This window comes from Drosophila yakuba, chromosome 2L (assembly GCF_016746365.2).
Source record: "Drosophila yakuba strain Tai18E2 chromosome 2L, Prin_Dyak_Tai18E2_2.1, whole genome shotgun sequence".
NCBI classification, from domain to species: Eukaryota; Metazoa; Arthropoda; class Insecta; order Diptera; family Drosophilidae; genus Drosophila; species Drosophila yakuba.
This window is the reverse complement of record NC_052527.2, coordinates 6,655,173-6,674,236: the sequence shown is the minus strand read 5'-3', so window position 1 is coordinate 6,674,236 and position 19,064 is coordinate 6,655,173. Positions and strand designations below refer to the sequence as shown.

General features: G+C 43.5%; 2 protein-coding genes across 7 annotated transcripts in view; both read left to right on the top strand.

Annotated features, from left to right (window-relative positions):
- LOC6527114 (discoidin domain-containing receptor 2) overlaps positions 1-10,356 on the top strand; it is a 74,140-nt gene extending 63,784 nt beyond the window's left edge. Inside the window, exons 15-17 of the mRNA XM_002088171.4 lie at positions 7,104-7,266; positions 8,579-8,728; positions 8,795-10,356. Coding sequence (XP_002088207.2) covers positions 7,104-7,266; positions 8,579-8,728; positions 8,795-8,959 — 478 coding nt within the window. The 3' untranslated portion in view covers positions 8,960-10,356. The remainder of the gene's footprint in view (positions 1-7,103; positions 7,267-8,578; positions 8,729-8,794) is intronic.
- A 271-nt stretch (positions 10,357-10,627) lies between these two features.
- Positions 10,628-18,738, top strand: LOC6527111 (rap guanine nucleotide exchange factor 2). 6 transcript variants are annotated; one of them, XM_039371405.2, is made up of 8 exons: positions 10,629-11,000; positions 12,052-12,175; positions 12,235-12,480; positions 12,605-16,376; positions 16,440-16,589; positions 17,034-17,477; positions 17,675-17,790; positions 17,945-18,738. In XM_039371405.2, the coding sequence occupies exons 2-7, from the start codon at positions 12,146-12,148 to the stop codon at positions 17,740-17,742; spliced, it is 4,710 nt and encodes a 1,569-aa protein (XP_039227339.1). In that variant the 5' UTR covers positions 10,629-11,000; positions 12,052-12,145; the 3' UTR covers positions 17,743-17,790; positions 17,945-18,738. The 6 variants fall into 6 exon arrangements, with proteins under 6 accessions (XP_015053193.1, XP_039227339.1, XP_002088204.1 ...); XM_002088168.4 differs by having other exon boundaries at positions 17,942-18,738; XM_039371406.2 differs by lacking the exon at positions 17,034-17,477.
- Positions 18,739-19,064: the final 326 nt, after the last annotated feature.

The window sequence follows — 19,064 nt, the reverse complement described above, 5'->3', positions numbered from 1 at the left end:
ATAAGTTTGGCCCCACGTTGGGCGCCAATAAAAGTGTTCTACTCTTAAACATCTTCAGTAGAAGAGTTAAGCAATGAAACTGTAATTTTGCTGCAAGGAAAAAGCTTTTACATATTTTTTGCTCAGAATGTATCTGTCAGTATGGCATTGTTTGGCATGTGCCCAAAAAATGCGAAGCCATTAAATAAAATATAAAACAAGAAGCGAGAGACTGTCAGCCTGTCTACTTGTCCTGGGGCCAATCCCAGTGTCAATTAGCCATTTGGCCGCTACAGCTTACCCGCATCAAGCTGTCAGAAAGTTAATATAAAAATCTCATTCGAATCATTAACTTTATTATAGCTAATTGAAGGCCAGGTCGGGTTGAAGGCAGCAGTCAAGTCGCCTTGCTCTTTAATCTGAACCAGTTGTTTCCGTACTGATTGAAAAACGAATTTGTATAGAAATAAGTAGCTTAAAGTCTCCCTAATTCTTTTCTTTTAATTTTTAGAACCTACAGTTTTTTAGTTTTATTATAAGTACACATTTGCAGAGCATTTTTCTTTTGAATGGTGTTTGAGTTTGTCATAGTGGGCTTTTATTTCATAGTGGAACAAAAGAGAAAAAATGTTAGTCCCCTCTTAGCCTGCCAAGGATAATTCCCCCCTTAATTACTTTCAATCAAGGAGCTTTCCTTTATTCTCGCCCCCACTGACGGTGACACTTGAAAAATGTTTGGTAAACAAAAAAGTTGCGAGCGACAGAAAGGTAAACTAATATACATTTTGTGTAGCATACCGCAAGGTGTTATGAAAAATGGACACCGAACGCCATCCAAAGGAAGACATCCTTCTCCGACCACTGCTTACCGTCTTGGCTTTGTCTTTGCATAACCCTTTGAAAAATGATTGTGAGCAGGTGACAGTAGCTGGCCAGTGCCATTTTGGAGCCATTTTGGAGCGGTACAGTCGCCACAAAAGCTGCGCCAGAGTCATTTATCAAGCGACACACTTAGAGAGAGACGAGGCCATTTAAACTTAATAAACAGGCATCAGGCCGTAATTATATGACGGTAATGTTATAATGAGCGCCCAGACAATACATCACAAGCTCGTTGTTTGGCTTGATAATTGAAAATGTTTGTAATTTTCGCCTCAAATTCCTTCCCCAATCCGCTTTCCCCGGCCTGACCGACCTTACCGCGGTCTCAAACTTCGCACTTTTATCTTCTGCAAAAAGTTTCGTTGGCCTTTTTTTATTTCCCTTTATGTTTGTGTGTGTTTTTTTTTTTTTTTTGGATTCTTTTGGTTCTGTGTGCGGCCAAAGTTTTGCGACAGTTTAGGGATTAGGAGGCCCCGAAAGTAGGCAAGAAAGGAAAACTTTCCAGTCATGTCCAAATTTAAGTGCTGAAAAATTTTCTGGATTATGTGGCAGTTGATGAATTTGTTGCGCGAGGGAATTAGACGCTAATGTTTGTTCTTTTTCGCCGGAAAGAGAGCAATGCACTAATAGATTTGTCTGGACCATTGACTCCACATCAACAGCTGCCTGGGCAGACTAGAGCCATTGAAATGGCAGATTATCTGGTTTTAAGGACTTATGGCAGACGAGTTTTCTTCACTTAAGTCTGGCACTGGCATCGTTTCTGTTTACCTTTACTTTTTGGGAATACCTTCATGTCAGATAACATATAAAAGTTGTATTTATGAGTATCTAAATTGTTAAACTCTAAATTGTTTCAAAAATAATAAATGAACTTTTTCAAATTCTTAATTTTTTCCGAAGACCTTTAAATTATAAAGTATTTCATAGAGCGTCTGCTAAGAAAAAACATTTCCGCCACTTTTTTCAGTCTGAATGCGCTGGAAATTGTGCAAGATTTTCATGCACCAGGCGGCCAAAAAGTTTTCATGGTTTCTGGTGTGAATGCAACAGCTTGTATTTATACTCATAATTGAAATAATTGCAGAAAGCAGACATAATTATATTCTCGTGGTGATTATTCTTGTTATCGTAAGATGGGCGGCATCGTAGTCATTGTCCCTCGCTTGCAGTCTGCAGTTGGCTGAGTCTGCGGCCAAACAATAGGGTATTTAAGAGATAGAATGCGCCGGATTTGCACAGATTTTTTCACTTTAATCGAATAATGACTACATAGTAATGCACTTTGGGTAGTAGCCATTCATCGTTACAGTAGCGAATTCAATTTGCAGTATTATGTAGGGATTTTGGGGGAATTAAAGGTTCTACATTTTGCTCTTCACATGTAGCGTTAAAACTGCGTTCATAGGAAATTGCTTTGAGAATCTAAGGCGTTAAGCTTGGGTTATTTCCAAGCAATTACCTTAAAGGAGCCATCATTTGCGAATGCCGACTCCTTTAAGTTCTTAGGCCCGGCGTAAGCCGTCTTTGGGCGCTTTCGTTGCAGCAATTCCTAAGCCTTCCGCTCCCCAAATAATCAACCCTTTCGGCAGCTGGGCAAATATGTGTGCAGACCAGCGCTTGCAGCATATGCCCCAATCAGATTCAGATTCAGATACTCAGGCTCAGGCTCAGATTGAGATTCAGGTTCTGGTTCTGGTGCAGGTGGCGGCGGGACCAGGAGGATAAAGTTCGGAAAGCGACCAAAAAGCGGATTAAAGCTCTTGGGGCACCGCAATGAGGAGTTTACCTCAAAGTCCGTTGCGAGGGACGGACGCGAAGTGCCTACATTGACAAAGGAGTCCACGAGTTGTCAGGGGCGCCCGAATGGCGGGGGTGGGGGTTGGGGTTGGGGTTGGGGGGCTTCTGGCGGGTTGAGCGCAAATTAAGCAATGGTTTGAGGTGGCCCGTCTAAGATGATTGATTGGGCTTTTAGTTAAATTGCCCAAGCGGGCAGTAAGAACAGCCCTCGTCTCCTCGGGAAAGTTTCGCCGCCTATCCAAAACTTCGAACACGTTTCAGGAGCAACAGCTTCTAGGCGAAGTTTGAGCTCTTTATATACCTACTATAATTCATCGTTATTTACATGACAAATCTTGTAGACGTGACTTATATAGGGTTAGTACTTACGTTGCACAGAACATTATCCAAACTTATGTTATATCCATTATATCTCTTTCAAAGTATATCTCTATTTTATTTTGTTTTTTTACCCCTTTTGTTTTTATTTTGTTCCCATAGCTACAAGTATTTAATTAATGAACAAATTGTAAAACAGATTGCAATACCCATTTCACTGTTACATATTATTTTCTATAGGTTTTCCATTAACAATACATTTTGTTTGCTTGCATGTACATTCATAATTGCTATTAAATAATTGCATTCGAAGAAGTACGCGTGTTTGTTTTAGTTTTCATTTTTTCAATAAATATTTTAATCAGCCCGGCCAAATTAACTGAATTTTTTTAAATGAATACATGGCTCTTACGAGTGAAAGGAGGCATTCCATTCCGCCTGCCATTGTGATCACGGAAGCTGAAAGGAGGGCACTTTTGACGGCCTGGGTGTGCGTTTCAAATTGAGCGGATTAAGTTTAATTACAATTTTTCGGCGTTGCTGCAGTGGGCAGCCATAACAGGACCTCGCCAAGGACTCTGTGCCCCTCCACATGCGCATGTGTGTGTGTGAGTGCAGCGCAGCTGTATGGGTTGTGCCTTTGTCCCCTTTTCGCAGCGCGTAAATGAAAAGTAAACCTTTATGGCGCGCTGCGGGCGGCTTGCAATATGTCTGACGAACCCAACGGACCCGTGCCCATTCCGCCGGAGAAGGGGCGGCGACCAACCCACCCAACCCCCGAATTACCCAAAAATTCAATGGAAGAATTCGTTGCGCACACGTGTTCGATGTGCAGTGCTCTGCATATCCTGCATATCCTGCGTATCCTGCGTATCCTGGCAGCTCCTTTGCGAGCCGGCGAAATGCCTGTAATTGGATTTAGTTGGCATCCAACTTGGACTTGCCCATTGTTGTCCTGCCGCGCAATATGCTTTCCTTCAGAAATTGATGCTGCCACAAATCTGCTTTCAGCTACGCATCGCGTGGCCGCTTTAATGGCAATCGTTGATATTCCGGGCTTATGACATGAAATATGCCCGCAAAAGCACTCCCGTAATGAGGAACGTACGTATCGAGTTGAGTTTTGGGGTGTCAGTGTGGTTTAATTAATTTTAATGTGATGCTGAGCGTTATGGACTCGGTCATTGCATTGAATAATCCTGCTGCTAGCGACTTGATACGAAATCAATACTTTGCCCATACATATGCATATTTTTTGTGACACTGAAGTGTAATGCAAATCCTAACAAAAAAGTGCCTATAAACTTGTATTGTAACTTGAATCGGTAAAAAAAAACAGTAAAAGCAAAACGTACATTTGGTTTTAAATGCAACTTCTGAACTTATCAACATGATATTTGCAAGTCCTTTTAAATTAGTTTTAAAAATATTTATGGAAATATAAAATATTATGGAAAATGTGAGTTTTGGAATGGTTAGTTTCGATTTTCCCCATTCTGCAGCAGCACAAAATGGCTTTTAATATCACTTTAATCACAATTGCGACCCCTCACACTCCCTGCGTCCAATCAAGTGTCATTTGCATAAAATCAACATTAAAAAGGCGGTAAACCAACCTCCTATCAAACTCTTACCCAGTGCAAATTTTAATTAAAATCCAGACAGCAAAAATGACAACAAAAAAACGCAACAGAACATGCACATTAATAACGCAGTAAAAGTGAAAGTCTTAATGCTGAAAATATGGCATTTCATTGGAATCTGACTGAATCTGTGCTTTCAAAAGAGCATGCTGCATCTAATAATCATGCATTTGCCAGTCGGATACCATTACTCCATTCATGGCCAAACACTTTGATACGTCTTGGTCGGGATTATGCGTTTGGCGAGCTTAAATTGCAATTTGCATCAGTGCAAAGTGTGCCTGGCTACCTCCACTGCCGTATTGCTTTCCCGAAGTCAATCAATAGTTCTGACATGGCAACTACTGCCGCCTGGCTGAGCATTACTTCCCACTCCGATGGCCCAGGAGTATTTCGGAATGTCCGGCGGTGTCATGGCAACGTTAGTAGCTCCACCCGAGGGAAGCTCAACCCGGAGCTATTCCCGCCATGCGGATGCGGATGTGGATGCTACTGCATCTGCTGCTGCTGCTGCTGCTGCTGCTGCTGGTGTATTTTCATTTTATTTGAACGCGTCGCCATGTCAGAGGTTAAATGCATGCGCAGCAGTCAGCGACCTTCCGCTGCGACCCCTTAATTTGACCTTTATTGGCAGCAGTGGCACCACCTCCTAACGATTCCCCCTGCCACATTCCACATTCCACCTGATCAGGTTCGCAACCCCCATGTGACATAGTTCCGTCCTCGTTTCATTTTTGCATGCGTTGACATGTGAAATTGTTGGCCAAGTCCCCAGGCGCAGCTTGCTTTCGATTCCTGGAACTTGGCTCTTTCAGTCGCACGGGAGGGCTATTACCATCAAAGTGTTGCTGCTGATGTTTTAATTAATTGTATGTCGTATGTCGACTGCATACAAGTACGTAAAATATCCGGTGAGTCATGGAGTCATGGCAATTGATACAAGCTTTCCAATTAATCAATTCATATGCATGCTGCATGTATCTCCCTTGGGAACAATTGATTTAAACTGAATTTATCTCGCTGTTATTCAGAAAATTGCAATGAGCCCTTGCGAGTTGCACTTATGAATATTTGCGACAAAAAAAAGGATTATTCTTATGTATCATTTTTAGCAGTTACCTCGATGCGATTCGTCACTACTCGAAACTAAACGGTGCTGCCAATTCGAAACTCTATAACCCTACCCTTTAGAAAACACTTACCTACTTTTGTGGAATCAAATGTTGTAGAAAGTCACTTTAATGGGCCGGGAATATATTACTTTTTCAGAAGTAATCGGAACCATGTAATGAGTGTGTACGTTTGTACTGGTCTCGGTTTTCAGCTCGAGAAGCCTCGACACGTGTCGACGTCACTGTCAGTGGCTGTCTAAGGCACAATGATGGAAATTCAAGCCAATCCATAAACAGCCCTGGCAAGCCTACTTAACTACTCACTCAGCCAGCCAGCCATCCACAATCCGCAATCCAAGTGTTCCCGCCCCTTCGCATGTTTGTTGAAAATTAAACCTTTCACTCAGCTCACCTCATACTCATACTCATACTGAAACTCGTACTCGTTCGAACTGCTGAACTGTTGACACGTCCTGGAAATAGAAATCTATAATGCGCCGAAATCAGAAACAGTTGTCTATCCGAGGGTTGCAACTTGCCCTTTTCGACCCCATTTCTCGTTTTCGTTCCGTACTCGACATGTGGTTTGCTGTTTGGTCTAAACGCATTACATGTCAAGACAACGACGTCGCTCGTAGCACTTCAAGCTTACATTTTATTTGCAATATGACAGGACCTTATATCCTTTTTTCAATATTGAGAGACAGGAAATTATGCTTGTCAGACCGCTCGCCTGATGGGTTATGGCTCACTTTATGCTCCACTGCAGGAGATTAGTCCTGAAACGCAGGGCGCTCAGTCCTTCAGCCCACTTGGTCTGGTCCTTGCATATTTGATCAGCCTTCCACTCAATGGCGGTGTCGGAGAGGAAACTTCCCCCTGCCCCCTTCCTCACCTTACCAAGTGGTCGATAATTAGTTTCAATGTTGATGCCTCAGATTAAGAGAAAAGAGGCACTTATTGAATTCAACGTGAAAGCCCACACATTTCTGTAGATAGGATGTTTAATATCCTGGCAACTGTAATTCTTTTAATCACATATAAGTACGGGTCGGCCAATGTGCAAACATATCTATCTAAATTCTAGAAAAAGAAGACACGTCTTTTTTCCACTAAAAACCCACGCATTAACTTTAACTTAATAAATGTAAGCTAAGTATGTAAAGTATTTGCAAGGAAAAGTCAACTCGTTTTAAAAATAAACTGGACGTAAAGCACTCGGGGCGCTCTTTTGTCTAAGCAACTGCAAATATTTGGCATCCTTGACATTGCACGACTGTCTTTGGGGTGGTTTAGCTCTTTCGCTCAATATTTACCTTCTGGTATTTATTTTTTAATTGCCATGTCCTTGTTTCCTTGTTTCCTCCAGGAGCTGCATCATTGGCCCCGAACTGTGCGTCAAAGTCTGCTCCATCGGCACTGTGATAAATCGCTCGGCCTACGCGACCGACTACTGCCAACTGGAGGGCTTCACCGGCAGACAGAGCCAGCCCATGCCCATTCGGTGGATGGCCTGGGAGAGCGTCCTACTGGTAAGCTTTACTAATATACATACTATATTACATAGAGCATGAACTAATATTTACAATAACCCATTCAAAACTAAGATTTGCTGGGTTGCAAGGTAGGCATTAGAAGTAACCTAGCTAATGATGATATATGTTTAATCTAGCAACTATAACCAAGCTTTTAAATTGCTCTTGTTTGGTATCATCACATCACCTTGTAGGTATATCTACACACTAATTAAAGCGTAACAAAGATGGGCTTAGTGAACTCCAATTTAATTAATAAAACGGACCGACAACAAGTGGGTTCCTCAATACCAATTTTCGCAGCTCAATTGTACGAGTAGCTATAGTTATTAAGCCCAAGATATTTAGGCTGCGAAATTGGGTTGTGTTAATTCCTCTCCAAGGCGAACAATCTATTATCAAAGTAGTATCTTTGTTTCTATATTTGACTTTTGAAAATAAATTCAGATTTTAATGTGGTACGTTGAAGTAAACGCCCACTTCAAATCAGTAAAATAATGCAAAATGTAACGCCAATTAGGCGGCTGGTTAATTAACAAACGTGTGGAGTCCATTAACCCTTTGGGAACTCAACTCTTCCTGTGTACTAAGTGTATTCCTTTTTTTTTTTACCGAAAAAACGTTTTTACGCAATGGCATAACAAGAGTACAGAATAGGAAAAAACATACAGCAGCGGGTAAAAGTAACCAAAATCCGAGTAAAATATTTTATAAATCCCCGAGCGAAAACCGCACCAACTAAATTAATTAACTACAGCAGAACCAGGGTGCAGATTTTTGGGCAGACTACGAAAAGCAAACGGAACGAAATGTACATGAATATGCACAAACATTGCCACATGCCACACAATATGACAGATAAAAACAAAGAGCCTCTGGGAGGCAGGAAGTCTACATACAAGTACGAGTTTGCAGGAAAGGATGCTTTCAGAGGTTTCCAGAGGGGTTTATCAGGGCCCAAATAAGCGAACGAATGAGTGGATAGCACTGCAGGAAAAATCAGAATTGATAAGGGGGCGGGATGCGAAACGCTGTTGCGTATAATGAAAGCCAGCAGAAGGTTTTAGATACATGAACAGCGTTTTGTGCATAGGAGCATGGTGTGTTTTTGAAGCCAAAAGCAAATCCTAAGTATATACCTTAGTAGATACTTATAGCTATAAGCCAACAACCTAATTATTGATTTCTACTAGTGATAAACTTTATGTGTAATTTATCGAAAGTATTAAAACATATTTCCAAATATTTAATAGATTTCCTAACTCTTCAGTAAGTTTTTAACATTCTTGGCTTTACAACTTTTTTGCAGGGCAAGTTCACAACCAAGTCGGATGTGTGGTCCTTCGCAGTTGCCCTGTGGGAGATATTGACTTTCGCCAGGGAACAGCCCTACGAGCATTTGTCGGACAAAAGTGTAATTGAAAACATCGGGCTCATATACCGCGACTACAAAATGCATGTGAGTGGCTATAGAAATATTTATAAAAGTGGTCGGTCAATGAATTATGTTGCCTCGTATTTTTAGGAACTTTTGCCAATGCCGCCGAATTGTCCGCGCGAGATTTACGATCTGATGTGCGAGTGCTGGCAGCGCGACGAGTCAAGTCGACCCACTTTCCGTGAGATACATTTGTATCTGCAGCGCAAGAATCTAGGTTTTAAGCCACAGACCCATACACACATGTATTGAAGCATTCAGCATTCTAGGTGTAGCAACACGAATTGAACACGATTTTAGCAGGTAAAAACTCAATTATCAATTTTGACAGCTATCCAGGAGTAATGTACTTTTAAAGAGGAATGCATGTAGAGAACTTAGTAATGATAAGCTTATGATCGAAAACCAATCCCCGAATTTAATACGTTACATTTCTTTCCACTGGATATGCCCAAGCGGAAATGATCAAGTTATGTATATCAGAGGTAACGACTGTTTGTACGGTAAAACACAGGAATCGCTAACAAATATTATACTTGTAAGGACACAATCAAGTGAATAGCTTATGAAATCCTTCGAATAATACACATTAAAAGAGTTTAAATGTAAATAATATTGGTAGTAAACTCCGTATGGTAATATATGTGCATTCTATCCAATGGATAATTAAATGGAATCGAAAAATGAAAACATTGACATATGTGTGTACCTATCGCTCCTCCACCTGAACGCTATCTATCAAATCAATTATGCTTTACATATTTACTAGAGTAACATGAAATGAGTCTATATTTATAAAAACTAAGTAATGTCCACCTGCCGTTGCTGCCCCTTTTCCTAAAATTAAAATTGCATTCTGACGATGTATCGCGATGGAAAAAAGTATTTAAAGCCTGCATATAATTTTGACAATAACTGTTTAAACAAAGAAATGTGAAAACAATTGTGCAAACTGCTTTGTATTTCTGCAAATCTAAACTCTTTCGAGTTAAAAACCTAGGCTAATCGCAGACATTCGTTTTGAAATCTAGTCTACACAAAAGTCAATTAGACGCATATCAAAAATGTATTTTGTTCAACCAAATGTTTACTGTGCCTTTTCCCTGCTATTTTTTGTGCTGTACAAAGTCTAAAATAATCATTTTTGAACTTCTTTGTATTACTTTGTATTCTATCACAAGCTTGAAAAGGTTTCGCTGAAAAAAAGATATGCAGTTATATCAATTCGATCTAAGAAAATTAGTTTTAAATATAAGCATAGCTGTAAGATCGTTTTAAATTTGCATGATAGACGACATTTACCATATTTTAATTACGAGTTCAATGGTTTTCATGTATTTCATATATTTAAAATATTTCTGGTTAAATTCCCATTTCGAATAAAAGGAATTTATTTCAAGCATTAAATAAAATTAAACGTAATTATTTTAATTTAGCATAGCCATAAAATAACCGATACGTTTTCCTTGCTAAAGATCAGTGTAACTCAAATTATAAATAAGCAAAACGTAGAAACAAGAAAAGAAAATCGTTGAGCACAATCATGTTTAATAAAAGAACTCTAAAGATGAAACTCAGAATTGTACGCTTTTTGAAATGGAAAAAATTGCATTAGATTATAAAATAAAATAAAATCCTCACAAACGGCATTTATATTTTCTGGCTTTTTTTATTAATAAATTTCTTGTTTACCTGAAGTTTTTAGTTATTGATAATATCACCCGGGCGCCATCTATAAAAAAAACTTGTAAGCATAATGAAGCAAACAGAACCGATTTTAGATCAGCGGTTATTTTTTGAAACAGCAGTGGCGCTACTAGCGGACAAAAGTGATACTAGCGAACATATCGATGGGTCAACAATCGATACCAATCCATCGGTATTTAAATACCGCAGAGCAGCGATAGTCATAGACAGTCTAGAAAACCTGGTATCACTGAGCGGTGTGGTCACACTGTAAGACGCGTCGGACTTTTAGTTTTCAGCTACTTAATTTTTCTAAATTAAACGGTCGCCCTCGAATCGAAAAACTAATACACCAAATGAAAGCAAATCGAAAAAGCATCGGACACACTCGGCCACGCAGCTGAAAGCGAAAAGCGCACCGAAAACTCCAGTGCACCAGCCACTTTTCCTCGTCGAGATGTGTGTGTGTGCGTGTGTGTGAGTGAAAGAAATTCCAACAATGCGCAGCACAATACCAATACACACACACGCTGCCTGAATCTCTTTATGCAGCAGTGTACGCAAAAAGGGCAGCTGGGAAACTGGGAAACTTGCGGCTAAAAAAAAAGTGCGTATAATTAGCAAGTGCAGCGACATAAACACTGACCCCCACTCCCCCCGCAACTGGAGGGCCCTTGCAGCCCGCAAAAACCATTCAACTGCAGCAAACACGCCCATATCTGCTGACTGTGCGAGTGTGTTGGTGCCCGTGGTGTCTGTGTGGGTGGTGCAAAGTGTGTTTTATTTACTACGCTTTGATTTTGCAATGCTCCTATTATTATTGTTGTGCACGGCTTATCCGCGCAGCGGATGTCGTCGCCTACAATTTTCGTTTCCATTTTTGTTATTATTTTTCTGTGTCGCTCGCCCCCGTCGCACGCACACATGCACACACATAGCAATCGCTCTCACGTACAGTAGCAGCTTCGGCTCCCACACACATGCCCACTGTTAAAAAAAATGAGAGAAAAACAAGACTGCTTCAAATTCTCTCTTTTTTTCGTTATAGAGCGTAAAATTTGAAATGAAAAAAAATTAATTCCATGAGAATTTTCGCTCGCTCTCCGATTGTTTTTGTTTGCCTTAATTTATTGGCAGCATTGTGTTTGTTGTGTCGGAAAATGAAAGTGTGTTAGTGCGGGCAGCAAATGGTCCAATGAAAAAACCAAAAATTAAAAAACAAAAGCAGCAACAGCAAACAAAAAGCCGAATAAGAATTGGCTAACAAACTCTCACAGCAATTTCGTTTGTTGTCGTTTCGAAAACCTTTGTTTTCGAGCGCCGTGTGCATCGCAATCAAAGCTCTGCAGATGCCACTACATCCGCGATTTCTATGAGCCGCCAATTTGGGCCACCCTTTCTTTAAATTAGCCCAAAACAATACAATGGCTAATCTGTTGTCCAATTGTTTTCGGTTAGAAAGCCAAACAATGTACAAATGGCAGTTAAAAACGTCGCTGCTATTGTTGATTTTATCTATGATAAAATATATTATATATATATTACAACAAAAATGCGTCTTATTATGTCGAAAATAAATGGATATTTTAATTTTATTATAACATAATTACACTATCCTCCTTTCCTTGCTTACCATGGTCCTTTCTCAACCTTTTCAGTTAAGTATAAGGTCTAATCTCATCACATATCACATCAGGCGGGGCAAGGTTGGCATGCCGTTGTAGGCAGCATCCAGAGCAAAAGCTACCCCTCATGGATCCGTATCACCATATCAGACATCATGTGAGTGCGCGCAGATTTCTTTATTGTACCTCAATTAAATTGACCTCTCTCTCCCACAGTATCCACCCACAAGCATAGCAGGCACAGGAGCGGTGGTGGGCAGCTCGACGACAATCAACCGGCCGGAACTGCACCAAAAATGCAACCGGGGCTCGCACTCCAGTGACACCAGTTCGGCGTACAGCGGCAGCGATACAATGGCCTCGAACTATGCCTCGTCGCTGGAGGCCGAGGAGATTGACCTCTCCGGGCTGGTGGAGTCCGTCGTGGACTCTGACGAGGAGGATCTGGCGGAAAGCATGGATGTGAGTGCACAAAACGTTGAATGTATACATTATAACGATGCATTGGAAAGTCATATCAAAATGAGAGAACATTATACTAGAGCAATTCTGATCATTTATTTGACTTCTTTTCTAATTTACGTAGAGTCTAACCGTGCGCGATGCAGTACGTGACTGTTTGGAAAAGGATCCCGCGGAGCGCAGCGAGGAGGATGTGGAGGTACTTCTGGAGTTCACGCAGGGCCTAAAAGCTTTCACCAACATAACGCTGGCAGTACGAAGAGCACTATGTTCCGTGATGGTATTCGCCGTGGTGGACAAGGCGGGCACCGTCGTCATGTCAGATGGTGAGGAACTGGACTCTTGGTCGGTGCTCATAAACGGAGCGGTGGAGATCGAGCATGCAAACGGCAGCCGCGAAGAGTTGCAGATGGGAGACTCCTTTGGCATTCTTCCCACCATGGACAAGCTCTACCACCGAGGTGTGATGCGAACCAAGTGCGACGACTGCCAATTTGTCTGCATCACGCAGACGGACTACTACCGTATTCAGCATCAAGGCGAGGAGAATATTCGACGGCATGAGGACGAGAACGGTTTCGTAGTCATGGTCACAGAACTCCGGTCCATTGGCGGTGCCGGCACTGACTCTGGTGGCAGTGGCGGAGCAGCCACTGGAGCTTCGGCTTCCCTAAACATGAAGCGTGGTCACGTAGTTATCCGTGGTACTCCGGAGCGTCTGCTACAGCAGCTGGTCGAAGAAAACTCGATGACCGACCCCACATACGTGGAGGACTTTTTGCTCACACACCGCATCTTTATTCAAAACCCACAAGAGGTGACCAGTAAGTTGCTGCATTGGTTCGACTTGGAGCAGGTGGATGCGCACAAGACGCAGGAACTGCGAGATCGCGTTACTCGCGTCGTGCTTCTCTGGGTGAACAACCACTTCACCGATTTCGAGGCGGACTTTGAGATGATGGAGTTTCTAGAGGTCTTTGAGGCACTGTTAGAGCGCAAAAAGTTGCTCAGCCAGCTGCGCCTGTTGCACATAGCCTGTGCCGCTAAAGCGCGGATGCGCAGCTGTACCCTCACTCGATCTTCACGGGACGAGCCGCTCAACTTTCGCATCGTCGGCGGCTACGAGCTTCGTGGCGTCGCCATAGCCACCGGAAACGCAGCCGTGGGCATATACATTTCGCATGTCGAGCCGGGATCAAAGGCACAGGATGTGGGCCTAAAGCGCGGCGATCAGATTCACGAAGTAAACGGACAGTCGCTGGACCATGTGACTAGCAAGCGAGCCCACGAGATTCTCACGGGCACCACCCATTTGAGCATCAGCGTTAAGAGCAACCTGCTTGGCTTCAAGGAGATTATGCAGGCACTTGAGCATGGCGGTGGAACAGCTGGATCCGGAAGCATTTCTGCGGGCAGCGGCAGTTTCAAGACCGTGCGAAGTCCAAGACGGATTTGCGCCAATGACATTGCTAAGTTGCACGGTCGCTCGGATAGCACCACCGACGAATTGTCCGGCGTCAGTGCCTCAAATCGGGCGCACATGGTGCGCCTTAGTTCCGTCGATATGCTACTTGATCAGCCGGACTGCGCTCCACCGCAAACGCCGCCAGTGAGTGGAAGCGGCAACATGGCCTCCAATTTTATGCAGCAGCTCCTGCAAAGCGTTAATAACAGCTCGGCCAAGAAGTCGACCGGCGCCAATTCGGATCAGCAGGACACGAAGGGCGGTTTTATGACTCTGGCGCCAAAGCGACGGCTGCAGAAAGCGCTGGCAAAGATGAATTTGCTCAATAAGCAAAATCACGGCAGCAGTCTTAACGACTCCTCGGATACGCTGCTCAACGATCCCAAGTCAAAACTTTCTGCGGTCAGCTCGTGCAGCAGTTCCACTCAGTCGTCTATCAACGGCTGCACGGTCAGCGGGAGTGGCCGGCTCTACCAGTCGCAATCGAATCCGGATTTAACGAGCCTCAACTATGATGGAGGCAGCGATGCGGGTGGAAACGGTGGAGGAAGATTGCAAGTGAACTACCTAAATGCCCACATTCATCGGCCATCAGCGGCCAGTACTTTGACGACAAACTCGACGCAATCGCACCTTTTGCCCGACTACCCGGACCACGTGCTTAAGGTGTACAAGGCAGACCAGACATGCAAATATGTGCTCATCTACAAGGAGACGACGGCCCACGAGGTCGTAATGCTGACACTGCAGGAGTTTGGAATTCACGACCCTAGCTCCAATTTCTCGCTATGCGAAGTGAGTGTAGGCGACGGGGGTATGGTAAAGCAGCGCCGTTTGCCCGATCAGCTGCAGAACCTGGCCGAACGAATAAGCTTTGCGGCGCGTTACTACCTCAAGTTAAACGATAGCACCGAACCGCTGGTTCCAGACGAACTGGCCTTGGAGCTGGTACGCGAGTCGAACGTGCACTTCCTGCATCTGAATGCATACGAGCTGGCCATTCAGCTCACTCTACAGGACTTTGCCAACTTCCGTCAGATTGAGTCCACCGAATACGTGGACGAACTGTTCGAGTTACGCTCGCGCTACGGAGTGCCAATGCTGAGCAAGTTTGCTGAACTGGTAAATCGCGAAATGTTTTGGGTTGTGAGTGAGATTTGTGCCGAACACAACATTGTTCGCCGCATGAAGATAGTCAAACAGTTTATCAAGATAGCGCGCCACTGCAAGGAGTGCCGCAACTTTAACTCCATGTTTGCAATCGTCTCCGGACTTGGACACGGCGCTGTGTCGCGGCTGCGTCAAACGTGGGAGAAGCTGCCCTCCAAATACCAGAGGTTGTTCAACGACCTGCAGGACCTAATGGATCCCTCGCGCAACATGAGCAAGTATCGGCAACTAGTGTCCGCCGAACTGCTGGCTCAGCACCCCATCATCCCGTTCTATCCGATTGTCAAGAAGGATCTCACCTTTATTCACCTGGGCAATGATACGAGAGTGGACGGCCTAATCAACTTTGAAAAGCTGCGTATGCTGGCCAAGGAGGTACGCCTGCTCACGCACATGTGCAGTTCACCATACGATCTGCTGTCGATCCTTGAGCTCAAGGGGCAGTCTCCCTCGAACGCTCTCTTCTCGCTCAATCAGATGTCTGCGTCGCAGAGCAACGCTGCCGCTGGCACAGTTATCGCCGCCAATGCCGGCCAGGCAACTATCAAGCGGCGCAAGAAGTCGACGGCGGCGCCCAATCCCAAGAAGATGTTTGAGGAGGCGCAGATGGTCCGTCGGGTGAAAGCATATCTCAACAGCCTCAAAATACTCAGTGACGAGGACCTCTTGCACAAATTTTCGCTGGAATGCGAGCCGGCGCACGGATCTACATACTCGGGCAGCATCTCGCACGGAAATACCTCACACCGAAGCGGTGGTGGAGGCAGCATAAGTGGCGGTGGCGGTGGCAGTTCCGGCGGAGGCGGCGGTGGCAGTTCCAGCCTCAATGCCGGCGACCAATTGAGCATATATTCCCATACCAGCTCCAGCTCGGCACCGAACTCCTCCCTCTCGCTGCGCAAGAGGCATCCAAGTTCACCTACCCTTTCGACAACCAGCTCAACGAGTTCCACCAGCGATCATCAAAGAAGACAGATGCATAACAACGGTCCAAAGTTCGGCACAGCTTCGCCGCAGGCAGTCAAGAAGATGCTATCGTTGTCGGAGTCCTCTAAGATTCGGCCGCACCAGCCATTCGTGCCGCGTCACGGATCCACAATGGCCGGTGTGATTCCTCCACTACATCACATGCATGCGGCACATGGTTTCAGCACACCGTCGCCTGGAGGAGTGGTCACCTCACCGGCGACCAGTGCCGTGGCCAATGCCCAGTGTACGCCGAGTCCTAGTCCCTGCTCCCACCGACGGTTGGCTTCTGGAGGTAAAGAGATTATATAGTTTTATGCCTCCTTTTATATCACTAACTAAACCTGTTCCTTTGCAGGCAACATTATGCCCTCTCGCGCCATCCACGAGCGGTCGCACTCGGACACTCCAGCTCCGCCGCCGCCCCTACCCTCGGTAGATCTCTCCCTGGAGAGCAGTAGTGTAACTACGTTTCGCGATTTACCATTGCGCAAATCCGTGACTTCCGGTAAGTGCTTTGTCCTAAGATCGTAGATGTATATCGACTAAAAATATGTCATTAGCTGCTACTAAAACCCGATGCTAAATATACTCGTGTAGTGCGTCTGTTATTTTTTGAGCGCTGTAAAAACTACAAGCATCAAGATGAAACGCACCGTCTACATGAGTATACTTAACAATCGGATCCCGATAAATAAATTGTAGTCGCCAGTTATTCATACCTGTTAGTTGCGCTTTAGACTCTGTTCCCTGCTTGCATTTGAAAAGTATAGTTTTTGGTGGTTGGGTTGGAATTGGTTGGTTGTCGGCTACACAAACGCAAACATATAACACGCAAACACAACACGCACACTTGCACCACGTGGTACCATGAAATGAATTCCGTATGGAGGTCACCATTTCACGGCCGCCATCTGAGACATATTCTTTACCCTCATTTCACACCCAACAGGTTCCATATCGTCCTGCGACAGCGGTTACGTGCATCAGCAGCAGCAGCATTACCACATGCAGTACCAGCAGCAACCGAGCAGCTCGCAACACGAGCCATCCCCGCCGGTCTATACCGCAGCCGACTGTCGGTTGCTCCAGCAAATATCGAACAATGCGGTGACCCGCAACTTGAACAGTCCCTGTCAAAGCACAAACACACCACCCAGCACACCTACACCTCCACCGATCCAGCCCACAGCAACCATACAGCTTTCTGCACCGCCGACGGCAGCAGCATACATGCACGTACGCAGCCAGCATCAGCAGCTCCAGCAACAACAACAACAGCAATCTTTGGCCATGCCACCTCCACCGCCACCACCCTACAATGTGCCCCCCCTGGGTAGCCTCTACAGCCACCACCAGGGCACTGCTGGCAGCAGGCACCTGAACCACATGCATGGTAAGACGACAGCAAGAGAGATGGTGCGACCGTTTCCAGATCACCGTCCAGCGACAAAACAAATGCAAAGCGGGAGTTGAGTCGGGTCTTTCTGAAATAGGCGTTACCGGGTTGTTCGACTTGTTTTTCTAGCTTGATCTACGTTTTGTAAGCCCACCATTTATCCCACCTTAATTATACCAATTTCTCCTTCACAGGTGGCCCGCCAAATTTTATGGATAGCACCAAGTGTACCATATGCCCCATGCCACCCATGAATCAATAATGAATCAAATTGTGCTGTTTTAACTGCTATATGTTTATTTAATTAGTTGTAAGTATGCCTGTTTCTTTGTATGTACTCAGAACCATAAGCTTACTTAATGTTTTAATTTATTTCTCAATTTCTAAAAAGTACTTAAGTACCTATGGTTCTGAAACGTTTTTCCTTTTGGCTCGCTAACAAATTGATTTTCTATTTTCAGCAGATAGAGTTGCCAAAATTTGTTAATGGTTGTGGTTTCAATTTCGCCAGCAATCAAAAACGACTAATCCAATCACCTTTACCCCCTCACCGGAGCAGCAAAAACATAACTAGAATCCATTTTTTATTGCGTATCTAGATTTAGTAACTGAGAATTTAATTTTAGTTAGGGCCTACCATTTATTATTTAATTTAGCTAAATTCTTTGTACACACTTTCTACCCATCATTCACCGCCAGCGTAGAAGTTGCCTTTTCTCTTAAAAGAAAACGTCTGCAGGCAGACCTCCTCAGCAGACCCAACTAAAACTCTTTTGAAGACTTTTCGTCGGCATTTACAAGTGTAAGAACAGAACAAAATAATTTTAAAGCCCAGCACAACAACGAGACGATCAATTGATATAGAAACGCAAACGGAATCAACTCAAAGCTACCATTAATTCCATTAATGTATACTTCTTTACTACTTATGTACAAGCTAATTTTATTACAAACATACTCCTTTATACGCTATATATATTATGAAAAACCTTCGCTCCAATTCCAAATATTTAGTTATTAAGCCCAAAAGAGAGATAGACAAAACATTTTTTCGAATATATTTTTTGACCATTCGTTCCCAAGAATTCAAAGGAAGAGTGGCAGACAAATGCAATATTTGTGTATAGAATTATACAACTCCTAGCAATACCTAGACTAGCCCACAAAAAAAAGTAAATCATCAAAGTACAACTTCCTCGAAAGACAGAAATAAGTTATGAAAGACAAACCTGAGACATATAAAAACCATATATAATGATTTTTGATCGTATTTTTCTCACACGTAAGGAACTCCAATATAAATATAAATATTTGTGTGTGCATGAATGCCTGTTATATACATAGATATATACAATATATATATATACAACCTACATATACAAGCTATATACAAGAAATCTCTATATATACAAACCAAGAGTGGAGGAGACCCGTTTCTCGCTTCATTTTCAAAGAGAAAATCAAATTATGTTTTGCTGAATTCAAGAAAACAAAAACAAATCAAATCAAACGATATGGATATGCTAAATATGTATACATTGTGCTCTTTGTACTTTTAAGTTAGACTAAATACCAAATTTGCTT